This window comes from Lepus europaeus, chromosome 13 (genome assembly GCF_033115175.1).
Source record: "Lepus europaeus isolate LE1 chromosome 13, mLepTim1.pri, whole genome shotgun sequence".
Taxonomy (NCBI): Eukaryota; Metazoa; Chordata; class Mammalia; order Lagomorpha; family Leporidae; genus Lepus; species Lepus europaeus.
In genome coordinates this window covers 93,947,361-93,964,095 of record NC_084839.1, presented here as the reverse complement: position 1 = coordinate 93,964,095, position 16,735 = coordinate 93,947,361, and the positions used below count along the sequence as shown (strand labels likewise).

At 42.6% G+C, this 16,735-nt stretch overlaps 1 protein-coding gene across 1 annotated transcript in view; it reads right to left on the bottom strand.

Moving 5' to 3' along the window:
• Positions 1 to 285: 285 nt before the first annotated feature.
• The window catches only part of MRPS9 (mitochondrial ribosomal protein S9), an 82,217-nt gene continuing 65,767 nt past the window's right edge, over positions 286 to 16,735 (bottom strand). Inside the window, exons 6-11 of the mRNA XM_062210024.1 lie at positions 13,851 to 13,936; positions 12,230 to 12,305; positions 9,691 to 9,859; positions 8,659 to 8,767; positions 4,068 to 4,237; positions 286 to 779 (exon numbers count right to left, since the gene is read on the bottom strand). Of these exons, the coding sequence (XP_062066008.1) occupies positions 688 to 779; positions 4,068 to 4,237; positions 8,659 to 8,767; positions 9,691 to 9,859; positions 12,230 to 12,305; positions 13,851 to 13,936 (702 nt within the window). The 3' untranslated portion in view covers positions 286 to 687. The remainder of the gene's footprint in view (positions 780 to 4,067; positions 4,238 to 8,658; positions 8,768 to 9,690; positions 9,860 to 12,229; positions 12,306 to 13,850; positions 13,937 to 16,735) is intronic.

Sequence of the window (16,735 nt, the reverse complement as noted above, 5' to 3'; positions counted from 1 at the left end):
GCAAAGCTCTCCTCCTGTAGCACCGGGTTCCTAAGATTGCCTCACAGGAAGGGGAGACTTACCGAGGGTCAGATTTGTGTGTTATCTGGGAAGACTTCAAAAAGTTCACGGGGAAATGTAATTTAAAAATTTTGATGAAAAAAAAATTCTGAACCCACGCAGCCCTGGCTGTTGCGGCCATTTAGAGAGTGAACCCACGGATGCAAGATCTCTGTCTCTCCCTTTCCCTGTTGTTTTGATCGTCAAATAAATCAAGTAAATCTTAAACAAAACAAAACAAAAAAGTAAATTTAGAAATGGTTTGTTTCTTTATTTGAAAGGCAGAGTGACAGAGGGAGAGATCTTTGGCCAGGAACTCCATCCAGCCTGCCAGCTGTGGGTCCCTGCAGATTCCCCGGTCTTCTTCCTCTCTGTGGCCACCTGCTGCCTCTCCATCAGTGCTGCCATCCTTTGAGGCCCGATTCTGTTTCTGAAACTATCATTTATACAGTTTTTAAAAAATCAAGCAGAATGAGGCTAACTTTTTCTTTTTAATTCTTAAAGGTATCACCTTCACAATTAGCATTTACAAATAAATCATCTCACAAGTCTAAACCATTCCCGACGGTGCTGCCTCCGCTGGCCAGTGTGTCTGCCCCACGCCAGGCACGGACCCAGCTTTCCGTCTCCTTGCCCGAGCAAACCCCCTCAGCGCTTCTTCCAGGTAAACTTTCTGCGGGCTCCCTCCTGGCCCGGCTTCTTCCGTTCTCGGACGCGTGGGTCGGCAGTCAGCAGTCCAGCTGCAGCACAAAGAGAGAAGCCTTTATGAAGTGGGGCAAACTCGGGCTGCCCGGCAGGAAAGCAGGCGGACAGCAGGAATCTCTGGGCACCTGTCGGGACAAAGCTCCAGGAGCACAACCAGACCTGCGGTGATGTACGAGCCGGTGATAAATCTCACGGCACCAGCCTGCTCCCACCCTTTCACGGTACTTCCCAGCCTCTCACACAAACCCCGGCTTCGTTCCCTGGGTCTGCTTTCCTAATCCTGTGAGAAAGATGACTCTCTTTTAGATTTCAAGCTTGTTCAATTTAAGATTAAGCTGTTCTTCTGTGGGCAGTCACCATTCACTGCAATGGGACTAACCTTGCATACTTAGTATTACAGAGGCGAGAGCTTTAATGAGGACAAGACGTGGAGCAGAAAATCTATTACATGGAGAGGTATAGGGAAGCAGAGAGACACCGAAGATATACATGAATCTATACGCCACAGGAACATACATATCCACAGACAACTGTGTCTATACGAGTATATAACAAACAGGCCCTGTCAAACATATTTGAGAAAAGGAACTATTTTTACTCCTAATTTGTGTAGTAATAGTCCTTGGTATTTGGTTTCAGAATCTAAAAAGTCAATTTTAAAACTGTATTCTCAGCATAAATAGTTTATTCTAGAATAACAAAGTCAGTCTAAATTGGATGTGTCTGCTTCTAATCGTTGGGAGGACTTCTGTTTGGGGGAATTACAGAGTCACTAAGAGTGACTTACCAGATGGTCTAAGTGGAAGCTCACCATTAGTGGCTGGGGCCATGCAATGTTAGAAAAGACCACAGATTCCGAGAATTCTGCTGAAGAGAAAGCTGTTTAACTGTTCTTGTAAATTAACCATCCAGCATTTCTCTTATACAGATTAGTTATTTTATTAGGGATTTTCTAATGGCTTAAGAGCAAAGAAAAAACTGTAATTACTCATTACAGCCTCATAAACTTATGCAATTACTTAAGAGGCATACATAGGATAAAACAATATTTCAGGCAAAATACAGACAAGTCCTAACTTTTAGTTTGAATTTTAAGTAATTATGGATGATTACTTTCAGATATGTACAGTAGCTCAAACTAGAATTGTTAATGTAGGTCCTATGAAAGTATTTTAATGACCAAATATGAATCCCACCTAATGGCATATGAGAGAGAGAGAGAGAGAGAGAGAGAGAGAGAGAGAGCGCGCGAGCCCTTCCATCCCCTGGTTCACTCCCCAGATGGCTGCAATGGCCAGCACTGGGCCCGGCTGAAGCCAGGAGCCCCTCCAAGGTCTCCCATGTGTGGCAGGAGCCCAAGCACTCGGACTGTCTTCTGCTGCTTTTCTCAGGCCATTAGCAGGGAGCTGGATACAAAGTGGAGCGGCTGCTACACAAACTGGCATCTGGATGGGATGCCGGTGTCGCAGGTGGTGGCTTTACCCACAGTGCCACACTGCTGGCCCCGTAAATGGATTTTTAAGACACTTAAAAACTTACACAGCGGTCGGTGTGGTGGCACAACAGGTAAAGTCACTGCCTGGGATGCCGGCATCCCAAACGGGTGCTACTTCGTGTACCAGCTACTTCACTTGATCCAGCTCCCTGCTAACGGCCTGGGAAAAGCAGCAGAGGATGGCCCAAGTGGACCCAAGTACGCATGCCTGCTACCCATGTGGGAGACCAAGATAAAGCTCCTGGCTTTGGCTTGGCTCAGTCCTGGCCATTTCTGCCATCTAGGAAGTCAATCAGTGGATCTCTCTCTGTAACTCAGATTTCAAATAAACAGATGAATCTGTTTAAAGGGAAGAAGAAAAAACAAAACAAAAAACAAACCTTACATAGGCAGTGCTTTACATGGAGCCCTTGGGGCTGGTGCTGGAGGGCAGGGAGTTCGGAGGGCACGGGAGCTACAGACCGAGGTGTGGAAGTGGTCAGATGTGCTCAGGGCTGCACAGCTGGTCTGCAGCACACATAGCACTTTCTCCCTTTCATATACAGTGTGAAGACTATCTTTAGTTTGGACCTCCCTGATGTATTATAAACATTCCAACAGCCGCAGGCATTTGGACTAGTGGGCAAGACGCCCATGGCCCACATCAGGGTGTGTGGGCCTGGTTCCTGGCTCTGGCTCCTGACTCCACTTTCCTGACAGCGGAGACCCTGGGGAGCAGTGGTGATGGTTCAGGTAACTGGGCTGTATTAGGTAACTACTCATGTGGGAGACCTGGGTTGTGTTTCTGGTTCCCATCTTTGGTTCCCAGCCTATCCTTACAGTTGCGGTCATCTGTGGAGTGGACCAGCAGATGGGAGCTGTCAGTCTGCCTGTCACTCTGCCTCTCAAATATTCCTTAAAAAGTGTTAAAGCAGGATAGAATCTTTCTCATACTGCACACAGACTCCTGGACTGATGACCAAGTAACAGGATCACACAGAGTAGAGTAAAAGAAAAAGAAAATCAAACTAGCATCACACAGGAAAAAGTGAAAAAATCAGGCCGGCGCCGCGGCTCACTAGGCTAATCCTCCGCCTTGCGATGCCGGCACACCGGGTTCTAGTCCCGGTCGGGCACCGATCCTGTCCTGGTTGCCCCTCTTCCAGGCCAGCTCTCTGCTGTGGCCAGGGAGTGCAGTGGAGGATGGCCCAAGTGCTTGGGCCCTGCACCCCATGGGAGACCAGGAGAAGCACCTGGCTCCTGCCATCGGAACAGCGCGGTGCGCCGGTCGCAGCGCGCCAGCTACGGCGGCCATTGGAGGGTGAACCAATGGCAAAAGGAAGACCTTTCTCTCTGTCTCTCTCTCTCTCACTGTCCACTCTGCCTGTCAAAAATTAAAAAAAAAAAAAGTGAAAAAATCCAGTAACTTTGGAAAAAAAATACCTAAGGGCTTTATCATTAACCAAATAATGATTACAAGTTTCTATGATAAAACAGAAACAACCAGTTTGTTTCTTAAACACAACCGAACTAAGCGGTTGTTAAGCTGGCCAGAAGGTCATGCACGAAGGCCAAAAGAAGCTTCCATGGCCGTTGGACTGAGCATTTCAGCAAGGTTCGAGTAATCATTCCTGGGAGTACCCTCCAATTCTTTTTCTAATCCATGCTCACTTGGTAGCAATCCAACCTGAAAAATACACTATGGTTGTAGCATATCAAGAGCAGCCAGCAAGATGCAATGCTACGCATGTAGGGATTTTCTCCCTGATTTCAGATCACTAGGACACGGATCAGGTAGGTACCTGTAGGAAGTATCAGGACACCAGGCCTTTCCCCCCAGGCCCATTACCTTGTCGCATCCACTCCACCTCTTTCTCGGAGACGAAGCTGCACAGGGCTCTCGCCATCGCCAGGCGTATTGCTCCAGCCTGTGACGATCTCCCGCCCCCTGAGACCGTGCAGGTCACATCGTGTTTTCCCAGGCGGTCAAGGAAGTGAAACGGGAACATCAACTGCTCTCTGAAGCACATCAACAAGTAAATGTGGCTAAGTACACTAGAAAGATACACGGTGTCATCAATCTCTGCCATCCTTAATATTACAGAAACAAAAACATACTATGCAGGCCAGTGTTACATTTGTCATGCTTTCTTCTCCAGCGATTACACCAACATATAGAAACACTGAGATTTCTGACATGCAGGAGGCTTTGCTAAGGATACAGCAATGTGCTACACACGCACAGCAAGGGCCCCTGTCTTCCCATGTGCTGATCCCTTCTATACTCGCAAAGCTTGAAATAACCTTGTAAGGACGCCTTCAAGTTAGAGAACTCCGTCAGTCCACAGAGTGTAACTTCTCAGGATGCAGTGTGCACACATAAACTAACAACTACCCAGTGCCATTCGGAATCTGTGAGCTTCCCATGTGTACACAGGAGGTCTCTGCAGTGCCTCAACCGCTGGGTGAGGTCAGTAATGGAAGTGAGATTGCAGGAGGCCCCTGGACAACCATTTGTTCAGCAGCTTAAACACTTCTCTGTCTTAATCCCCTAAATTTTAAGATCCATAAAGTCCTTTGTTTCAGGCCTTCAAGAGAAAACTCAGAAGTTTTTCTATTTACATCCAAAAAGCCCTTTGTTCCAAGAGAAGCAGAGGTGGGGAAGCAAGACCCATCTCCTTAAAAACCCCCAGCCTCAACTGGACTGCGCGCTCAGCCCTCTGCCTCTCTGCTGAGTCGCCCGCCTGGTCTGGCCAGGTGTAATCTCTCCACTCAACCATGTAACCTCGCTCCTTCCCCCCCGCCCAGGCCAAGCGACTGGGCACCCTCTCAGGTCCTTTCTGGAGAGGTGCCCATCCATCCTTACGGATGTCCCTTCCCTAATAAAGCTTGCTATTTTACCTCCCCCCCCAAAAAAAAAAATTTTAAGATTCTGTAAGAAATGCTTATATAAATAAAGAGACTTAGGCTAAAATTCAGAAAAAAAAGATTTCATAATTTAACTGCTAGAGAGAACATCAGAATAATGGAGCCACAGAGCTGAAGATAAGAAGCGTTCATTCAGGAGAGTCTGGGAAGTTGGTGGAACACTGTGGTACAAGAAAAAAATCGTGAATAGGTGAAAAACATTGAAAAGACTCACAGCTGAAAACAGTGGTTATACTACTATTCATTTCTTTTTTTTAAGATTTTATTTATTTATTTGAGAGGTAGAGTTACAGACAGTGAGAGGAAGAGACAGAGAGAAAGGTCTTCCTTCTGTTGGTTCACTCCCCAAATGGCTGTAATGGCCATTACATGGAGCTGCACTGATCCGAAGCCAGGAGCCAGGAGCCAGGAGCTTCCTCCCAGTCTCCCACTTGGGTGCAAGGGCCCAAGGACTTAGGCCATCTTTTACTGCTTTCTCAGGCCATAGCACAGAACTGGATGGGAAGAGGAGCAGCCAGGACTAGAACTGGCACCCATATGGGATGCCGGTGTCACAGGCGCAGGATTAACCTAGCGCACCATGGCGCCGGCCCCTGCTATCCATTTTAATTACACTGGACTACAAACAGCACATGCAAAAATAATTACACAGAATGAAAATATTTCACAATTCAATTTTTCTCCTTTCAGGAACCTCACATGAAATCCTGAGTTAAAAGAACAATATCTGCCATATGAATCAGCACTCCTGTGTTTTGAAGTTTTATTTATTCAATTGAGACAGAGAACCTGAGTGAGAGAGAACTGGGTGGGGCGGGGAGGGGCGGTACACAGAGAGAACAGCAACCCCATCCATCCACTGGTTCATTCCTCAAATGTCTGCATGACCAGGGCTGGGCCAAGCTAAAGCCGGAGCTGAGAACTCCATTCCAGTCTGCCCATGAGGGTGGCGGGAACAGTTACTTGAGTGCCCCCTCCCCGCCCCCTAGTGTCTATATTAGCAGGAAGCCGGAGTTGGGAGCCAGAAGTGGGTGTCAAACTCAGGCAACTCAAATGTGGGATGTGGGTGTCTTAACTACTAGGCTAAACACCAGCCCCTGAATAAATATTATTATTTTAAAAATAATTTTCTCATTTATATCTTCTCTGAATGCTACTCCTAGGGGACCCACTTTATAGCATGTAATTAAATACACAATTACAAATTCTTCTATTTTTCTATAGTTGTTTAAAATGCTAACCTTGTCTCCCTGTTCCATGATTAGTCTTGTGTGAAGAATGTATCTCTTTAGGCAGACATACTCAATTAAGAGTTGCCTAACAAAGCAAAGGCTTTTCCGGATCAGAAAGGTTATCAATCTTTGTATCCCACACTACCAAGTATATGGCAATATGCTTGTTGCTAAGTGAATGAATGAATAAAAATTCCCAGGAACACCAGGAAGCCAACACAGCTTCTACTCCCAACGCCTGGTTTGTGTTTATGTTTTTAAAAAAAGTCCCTGCCAGCATGGTGGTATAGTAGGTTAAACCTCTGCCTGCGGCACCAGCATCCTATATGGGTGCTGGTTCCTGTCCTGGCTGCTCCACTTCTGATCCAGCTCTCTGCTGATGGCCTGGGTGAGCAGCAGAAAAAGGTCTGAGTGCTTGGGCCCCTGCAAATGCATGGGAGACCCACAAGAAGCTTCTGGCTCCCGGCTCTGGATTGGCCCAACTCTGGCCATTGTGGCTACTTGCGGAGTAAACCAGAGATGCAAGACCTCGGCCTCTCCCTTTCTCTAACTCTCTGCCTCTCAAATGAATTAATAAATTAAAAAAAAAAAAAAAAAAGAGAGAGAGAGAGACAACCTTGGAAAGGTAAGTAAGCAGCTCCACAGACTATGAGGCAATCATCTTAGAGATCATCAAGTTCAACTCCCTCCTACCAATTAAGGAAGTGACCTTTAAGCATTATGGCTAAGGTCACACAGCTAAGAAACAGAATTAGAAAGAAGATCCTCAATTCCTGGTTCTGTGGTCAGGAGTCACTTCAAGCTGCCTTTGTAAGCTCCGGAGCAGCTTATGCAAGAGGCAAGGCCAGCCCATGGCTAGCAAGGTCCCCTAAGTCCCTACACATCCTTAAAGACGATGAGAGGGGGTGGGTGTCCATTCCCAGCAAAACAGCAGGTATTCCTTAGCCACAGGAATGGTATCCTACGCCCAGAACACCACCAGCCACACAGACGGTCCTCAGTAGATGCCTACAGAATTCAAAATGAAGAGCAAGAGCTGAGGTTATAATTTAATTGTGAGATCAAGCCATAATTGAGACTTGCTTTTAAATCATCAGAAGTCACATCTGAATACAAATGAATAGACAGGTTATCAGTCAAATGCCATTCCTCCTGGCAGTCCCCAGTGTGGACTGGGTCTTGCTCTGGCTTCTCCTAAGGGAAATACAAGCTTCCTCCATCCCTTTCATTGTGAGAATGATGGCAGAATTAGTTTAATTCACATTAAATAGAGTTAAGAGTGGGCTACTTCTTGACACAGGCACACACAAATAAAATAAACATACATTTCCTGAAGTAATTATTCTGTCCAGAAGCTCATACTACATTAGAGGAGTCCTCTTTCCCTTACATAAGCATTGGGATCAGAAGAGCTTTAGCCCTTTTGACCTTAAATACCACAACACATTCAGGAAACAGGAGAGGGATTAGGAAGGGAGGAACTAATCATACGGAACTTCTGTTACTTGTGGATAATGACAGTAACTACTGGAAAAATAATAATCGTCTCAAGAAGAGGCCTTTATACGGTGACTCACAGAGAGCTCTAAGATGAGGATATTTAGAGGATTACAAGAACTGTAGTATCTATTTATGATTAATGACTATTTCTCCATGGGATACAAAGTTAAAAAGATACAACTGCCATATTTACCACGGGGAACTAAGCAAAGCCTGACTGAGCTCTTATTTCAACCTATAAATGTCAGGATTCTTGGCTGGCTCAATATATATGCAATCAACTTCCTCTGAATAGAGAAAAGAATTCAAAGTCGGAAAGAAGACTTTTTCTAATATTTATGAGCAAGAAAATAAACACAAACCACAAGCCATCTACTCATACTTTTTGCCCACCTGGTAGTTGATGTTTGTGGCACCTCCTCTCTCCCTTGGCCCCAGCCCCCAAACTAGAAGGTGGAAACCTACGTTTCTTATATTTTGACATAGTCTGCATTTCAGAATATAAGATATATCTAAGATTATTCAAATTCCAGTAGGATCTGATGGAAAGAGGACTAAGAATCAATCAATGAGGAATTCTAGATATCCTTCTTCAAAATTCTGGAAAATGCTATGAAAAAAATAGCAATAGCTTCTATTTAGGTAGTTTTATATTTGTAAAGAGAAATAATCATTCAGACAAATAGAATTAAAAAAAACCACGTCTTCTTAATGGATCACGAGGTACCATAAAATATATTTTCCTTATAATCAAAAATCAAAACAAAATCAAAACCGAACCTGTCTTGTAAGACCGGAAAGTAGAGCAGGTAATCGATTCCATTCACAGTGATTCTTCCACTTCCTTGCTCATAAACAACCGCCTCTGCTTTTGCACTCTTTCTCTTACCTTGAAAAAGGCAGAATTCCAATTAGTAAAGAACTTGGAGACCAGTGCTTTGAGACAGGTACATTACATGTGTCTTCTCAGAGTGGTAATACACGAGACGACACACAGGAGATTTCTGTGACTGTGACAAGGTAAAAACCAAACAGGTAAACCATACCACAACAGATTAACAAAGCTCGTTGTGGGGTAATTTTCTCCTTCAAATCCATTTTTGGAGCGCTACAATGATTTTACATTAGTTTCACCACTAACAAACTCATATTCATCTACCTTAACTTTTAGAAATCTCCCACCAATTTGCATGGGGCTCTTCTTTTACAAATAATAATACATCTAATATAATTTTAAAATATGTTAAAATATGACAAAATATATAACTGGTAGAAATGCAACAGAATCCTTAAGAAAGGTCACATTTCTCTGAAAACGGCAGCTGAAAATGACAAAGGAATAACGTTACATTTTTTAGGGCTGCAAATGTATGATTCAATAATAGGTCAATTCTTAAAAGATGGACTACGTCAAATGTCTTTGATAAATACAAGGAGAATGTGACCTAAGGACCTCAAGTTTTCACTTTACACAATTTGAGCATTGGACACAGATTCACCAAATGAGCTATTACTGTAAATATTTTAATGATTTTAACCAGTTGAAGATGTAAAAATAAAAGGATTTAATTTAGAGACACAAAAATAAGAAGTGTTAGTATGCCTGTGCAGGTATGTATCTGAATTTTTTTCTTGGAACATTATAAGGTCCTTTTCTTTACAACTTCAGTAGAATCTTAAAAATTAGGGAGTCCAGTGTGGGGGCACAAAAATAAACAAACAGTCTGAAGAAGTGACAGTAGAGCGCGACAGCACACAGAAACAACCGCGGTTCCCCTCGTCACTGAACTGACTCTGCACGGAGGCCGTTACCTTCGCAGGCGCTGAAGGCCACCCCGCGCTCGTCATACTGCACGGGCTCACTCAGCTGCTGCTGCGACTGAGTAGGGACCTGTCTGCGAAACCTCTGCACAAATTCTTCTTCCGCAGGACCACACTGCAGCGCCAACAACTTTTCTAGCAGTCGAATGAACCGCGTGTACTGCGGACAATAAAAATTCATTAGAAGATGCAAGTGTAATTGCATTTGCTAGATTCTTTCTATTTTTATATACTTGATCTTTCCAGTGCTGATGAATTTTGACAGGCTGACACTTGTGCGTCTTCGCGCTGCTTTTAAGACAGGATGCAGCGCGTTCCGAGGTCTGCAGGGCTGAGTCTTTTCTTTCGAGAAACAAAGAGACTTAGCATCCAAAGAAAGATCAATTTCTCTGCAGTATGATTAAGAAACTGAGATTTAAATTCACTTTCAAAAAATATTTAGATGATCTTCAAGTGCAATTTCTACTCTTTTATTAGTACTGTATCAAGAGGAGCCTGATAAATAATTCCCAGTTATGTATAGTAAAATGGAAGGAGTTTGATTTTTGAGAAAATGCACCTCTTAAATTATATTTCATAATACATTTGGCAAATATATCTTTGGCTGTTCAAGCTGTGTTACTTTAATGTTTATGATTTCCTTTAAAACCGAACAATCAAGCTATTTAAAAATTCAAGAGATACTTGACTTAAAGGGCAACCTCTTGAAATAAATTATCCTTGCTACTCTGTGCATTTTTTCTAATAGTTCTTGAACATGTGATTAGAGAGTAAACAACTTGGTATTAACCCCTTAAAATTAGAAGCCAGAATAATCATTCTAAAGTGTTTATGGAGAAGGAAACAACTAGTACTTGAGATCTTTAGTTAATATGGATTGTGACAACCAGTTTTCTGTAACTTTGTCTTTCAACAATCCTAAAATCATACTCATCTTTGTTACAACTGCCTTTACAGTGTAAATCTGCAGTTAATATTTGGAAATATGTAAAAATCTCACCAATAAGATTAATGCTAGGCTAACTGCTTCAAATACTGTTTTGTGTGGTCTAACAATAAAAGAAAAGGCAATTTTCTGAGGAGAAATGAACCCATGGCTTCAGATCTCCCCTTTCCCCTCTCCAGGCACTGGCCTAAATTCTTTGTTCTCAGCCAGTCTCTGAACCCTATCTCATTCTCATCCTCGGTAAACCTACTGCTGAACCTACAAAGGGTTGCTACTGGTATGACCGGCCTTACTTGAGGATGGGGTTTAAGGTTTAAGAAGTCACTAACTACCCCCGCCTCCATCATCTTGATACCAGGCAAGAACCTCAGGGTTGCTTCTAACGTCTAGTACCCAGATGGTGTATTAGATAATCATATGCAATTTATTTGTTTTGTTTTCCTAGTTGCATATGCAACTTTTTATTTTGTTTTCCCTATTCAATGCCTTGGGATATATCCAAAATGGAAAAAAAAAAAAAAAAAAAAAAAAAAAAAAAAACACCTCAAACTTGAGTTATAAAAATCAAAGCAGCCAGAAAACAGGGAACAATGAAATGACACATTCATGAAGAAGTAAAGGGATTTTTCAGTGAGATTCAAGTGTATGAATACTTGGCAGTTATGATATCGGAAACGAACTCTCCAGATCTACCACTAACAAATGGGCAACACCTTGTTTACGCAAATTGCAACTTTTCCAAATCATTAATTTCTTCAATATGGTACATGAGAAAAAGAGCAACTGAAGTACGCACACCTTAAAATCTACACGGTAGCAAGGCACTACCAATGCTAGCTACTGCCATGGAAGAAAACGTCCCTCTTGGATCGATCTGTGACATTAGCTCTGTTCAGATCTTCTAGAAAGCCATCCAATTAGAACGTCAAACTATTTAAGACATTCAACTTCCGGTGACACCGAGCTCAACAGAACACTTAACACAGCAAGGACGCAATTAAGACCTAAAGCGAGGTCATAACCTTTGGGTATAGGATTCACATGGGGAGCTGGTTAAAAAGACAGGTTTCCTAGAGGTTTTGTGCCAAGCTGGGGATGAAGCTTAGGATACTGCAATTTCTAACAAGCGATGCAACGATTCTGATACAGGTGGTCTGGAGATCCCAAGAGGAAAACTTCTGACTTCTGATACGGCACGCGAGGAAAGCCAGGAAGCGACACACTGCACCGAGGTAGCCATGTGCTTCAAACCTTTTCTACTTAACCTGCAATGGCTCCTTGCACTTCGCATGTGCTTGCAAAATTAGCCACGGACCTCACTGAAGGAGAGGAAAAATCGCATCTGCTGCACATCCTTGGAACGACTGGCAGACGACACAGGGGCGCTCAGAAAAGGAGGCTGTGGAGACCCAAACGTGCCACCTTCCTGACCACAGGCTAGGTCTTCCACGGAGGAAATCAGCGGTGAATGCATTTAAAAAAGGAAAATTGTCTGAGGAACACTGCTATTAGGATCCTAAATACAGCAATTGTCTGCATTATTATTTCACAGGTCTCCTTAAATTAAAAAGATTAATTACTCACATCTTGATCTGACAGTTTTTCCACTAACATTTCTTCTAGTTCCTCCTTAATCAGCCATCTGCTGCCAATCAGGTCTCTGTTAAAATATCACATATAGTCTCTCTTTAATTAACCATGCAATTAGAGTTATATCACAAAAGATACTATAATATAGTAGCAATTCTTGATTCAAAAACAAATTTTCATTCAAGTAAAGTTATTTTTTAAAAAAGATTCATTTATTTATTTGAAAGGCAGATTATATTTATATTTTAATATATACAAATACACACACATATATATATGAAAGAATGAGATTATCCAGTACAAGAGAGAGAGAGAGACAGAGAGGGAGAGAGAGAGAGAGAGAGAGAGAGCGCGCGAGCGAGCAACAGACCTTCCATTTGTTGGTTCACTCTCCAAATGCCCACAATAACCAGGGCTAGGTCAGGTCAAAGCCAGAAGCCAAAACTCCACCCAGGTCTCCCACTTGGGTGGCAGGAACCCGAGTACTTGGGCCATCGTCCACTGCCCCTAGATGAATCAGCAGGAAGCTGAATCTGAAGCACAGGGTAGCGGGGACTTGAACCAGGCTCCTGAGAGTCCCAAGCCATGGTGTAAGCTGTGCCCCAAGTAAACCATGCTTGAGAAACACTCCACTTCCTCAGTACGCATTAGAAAAGATCTCTACACTAGCAAATGTTCTTTGAAGAGTTAAGTATTACATTCTAGAACTCATCTGATATTAGAAGACACCAGATTTCCTTTTTTTTATTTGACAGTTATAGACAGTGAGGGAGAGAGAGAGAAAGGTCTTCCTTCCGTTGGTTCACTCTCTAAATGGCCGCCACGGCCAGCTTTGTGCCGATCCGAAGCCAGGAGCTTCCTCTGGATCTCCCATGTGGGTACAGGGGCCCAAGGACTTGGGCCATCCTCCACAGCGCCCCCTGGGCCACAGCAGAGAGCTGGACTCTAAGAGAAGCAACCAGGACTAGAACCCGGTGCCCATATGGGATGCTGGCACCGCAGGCAGAGGATTAACCAAGTGAGCCACGGCGCTGTTCCCGGAAGACACCAGATTTCTTAAAGATTAAAACTGTGCTTGTATAATTTACTTCAAAGCAGACATTATGGACAAAAGTTAACCTATCTAATGTCTAAAAATAGTACTAAAATCCAAATACAGCACTAGGAATGCATTTACAACCTAAACAAGGTGTACTCACAGATCTGTGTCTTACACAGGAGGAAATGTGTGAATAAGTAGCCAGAATTTAAAATCTGTTGCTTAGGTTGATGGATCTGATCCATGACTAGTTTGCCAAACAGAGGCACAAATTTCAAAATAACAAAAGAATTCTAAAGCATGCAAATATCGAAAAAAATGTGCAGCTATATACATAGGAATTCACAATGCAAAATGGTAATACATTTAAAACATAAATCTGGGATGAAATAACATATGAGTAACTTCAACGTTTGCTTCCCCCCAAAGAAAGATATTGCTTATTATTTGTACCCTAACTTTAATGGTGAATGCTGATATATTGAATAACTTTTAGGCTTTAGGTATTTATAAAAATACAAGTGGCATGCTTTAGTTCAAATTTTACATATGTTTCAATGCAGGAAAAGACCTCACCTGATTTCGGTTTTCTCTGGAAGCACTCCTTTGACTTGCAACTCATTTTGGTGTTTCTCCACCTGGAGTAGCTTTCCATACACTTCCTGTGGCAAATAAAATATACATGCTACAGTAAGAGAGTGGCAATTATTATTTATGACATATTTCATACTCTTTCCTGTGAGTGATCCTTATTTCTAATGTGGTCTCCTCAAGGAAGGTAGCTGCAGAATAAATAAATAAAACTGAAAATGATCTTTAATAATACTATTTCACATCCCAACTAAAGCATGGTAGAGTAATCTCAATGAAAATTGAGCATCCCACTTCATAGCACACTTAACTTTAACTGATTTTAAAATAACTATAAAATTTTTACAACTCCATTTCAGTGAAGGTGGTTAAAAAAAAAAAAAAAACCTGAAGTCAATTACAGACCATTTCCCTTAGTTTCACAAACAGGACAAAATTTTCCTTAAGGAAAGTTATAATCTGTGGCATTTAGAATTGAAGTGCTTAATTTTTGACATCTATATAATATTTAAGATAACAATTTTTGTAAATATTTGATGTAATAATTACATGCAGGTTGTATTTTTGAAAAAAGTTGCTTATTTTCCTTTGATTTCTTCTTTATTTCTCTTTATTATGTGTGTCACTTGTTAAACTGCAATGTAAGTAGGAGAAAGTTTGTCATTTTGCTAGAACTTGTATCAAGCAATGATCCAGCAGTGCAGAGTTATCACTGGAATATATATATATACATATATATATATATAAATATACTTTTTTCTTTGGCCAGGCAGTTAGACAGTGAGTGAGAGAGACATAGACAGTGAGAGAGAGACAGAGAGAAAGGTCTTCCTTCTGTTGGTTCATTCTCCTAATGGCCGCTATGGCTGGCGCTGCGCCGGATCCAAAGCCAGGAGCTGGGTACTTCCTCCTGGTCTCCCATGCGGGTGCAGGGCCCAAGCACTTGGGCCATCTTCCACTGCCCTCCCAGGCCACAGCAGAGAGCTGGACAGGAAGAGGAGCAACAGGGACTAGTACGCGGTGCCCCAACCAGGACTAGAACTCGGGGTGCCGGCACCTCAGGTGGAAGATTAGCCTAGTGAACCGCGGCGCTGGCCTGGAATATATTTTCTGCACAATGAATTTATAACAAGCCAAATAACGCAATGGCCTCCAATATTTTTGAATGAGCATAGTTATTTTTTGAAGATTCCCTCACACTCAGTACATTTGTATATATTCATTTATAATTCACACATAACCTCCTGTACCAATGCCTAATGAACAGACATTTTAAAAGGATGAGTTAGAGATTATTGAAATGACTTCTTTTGCTGTTAATCACAACAGCTTCCGACACCATAAAATCAGAGGACACGGTGTGTTACTGTTCACAATGTCAGTACCAATCTGCATGTTTTTAAAAGAGTCTTAACGATTTCAAGTTTTGGAAGGTAACTTCTCGGTTCCTGATTTTACTGCCACATCACATCACCAAGTTCCTGAGAGTCTGTTCCAAGAGTAAGAAGAATATCCCTTTGCCATTATTGTCGTATTCATGGGTGCTCTCTTCAGGAATCCAATCTTCCTGGGGAAAAAATGTTAAAAAGCAAAGAACGAATGATCAAAAGGAAGGCTGTGAAGACTGCACCTTTGAAATTCTGCAATAGAGATGAGAAAGCTGACATTATACTCAGCTGGCAGGAGTGCCCAGTGAGTAAGGTTATAAAAGCTCAATGGCTGAGGAGACCTTGGAGTAGTTTTTGTTTTTCATTAAGGGTACAAGTGATGGTTTAGAAAGAAAAAGAAGCAGAGAAAAGACAAAGATTTAGAAAAAAAAAAAAAAAAGTAGCACTCTATACTTCCAATAGGGAATTATGAGCATCACAACCTGAGAGTGAATTCATCATTCACACTCAGTCATTCTCATGGTGTGGTCTCCAGACCACAGTGCCAACATAGACAACTGTGGTTAGAAATATAAATGATCAGGGGCCAGCGCTGTGGTGTAGCAGGTAAAGCCATGGCCACAGGCATCCCATATGGGCACCAGTTTGAATCCTTGCTGCTCCACTTCCAACCCAGCTCCCTGCTAATGTGCCTGGCAAAGCAACGGGGAGGATGGTCCACATGCTAGGGACCCTGCATCCACACGGGAAACCAGGAAGAAACTCCTGGCTTAGAATTGGCTCAGTTCCAGCCATTACGGCCATTTGGAGAGTGAACCAGCAGATGGAAGATCTCTCTGTCTCTAACTCAGCCTTTCAAATAAATAAATAAATAAATAAATAAATCTTAAAAATAAAAGAAGAAATACAAATGTCCAGGCTCTACTCCTGACTTGCTGCAGAGGAACAGCTGGGGTGGGTGTAGCTTCCAGGTTTAATAGTGCTTCTGAGTGATGCACACTGAAGTTCAAGAACAACAGAGGGCCTAGGTCAACACGACAGCAAAGGGGAAATGGAGTAATTCAATCCTAGTGCACACACAAGTGTGACTGCTCCTGCAATATACCCCTAGCTCAAACCCATCGTCTGTAGCAGCAAAGGACTGTATCTGACAATTTAAAACAAAAACACACAGTCCACTTAAAGAAAGCAAGAACTATGGTGACCCATTCACATACAGAGCAGGGACTTGTTCTTCAATTTAAGTCAAAATTTTACAATTTGTTTCCCAACAACTGGTGAGCCTCGCTGATGGTGGTTGGGGCACTTTTAATTCCTTTTTGAAAACTAAGATATTAGGTTGGGATTCCTACTGGCTAGTACATCAGAAAAATTTCCATGCAGTTCTAGAACTGTTTCGAGATAGCAGTTCTCCAATTCTCCGAACAGGTAAAACAGAAAACTCCCCACAGAATGCTGCCTCGCTACTCGTGTGCAGTGGGC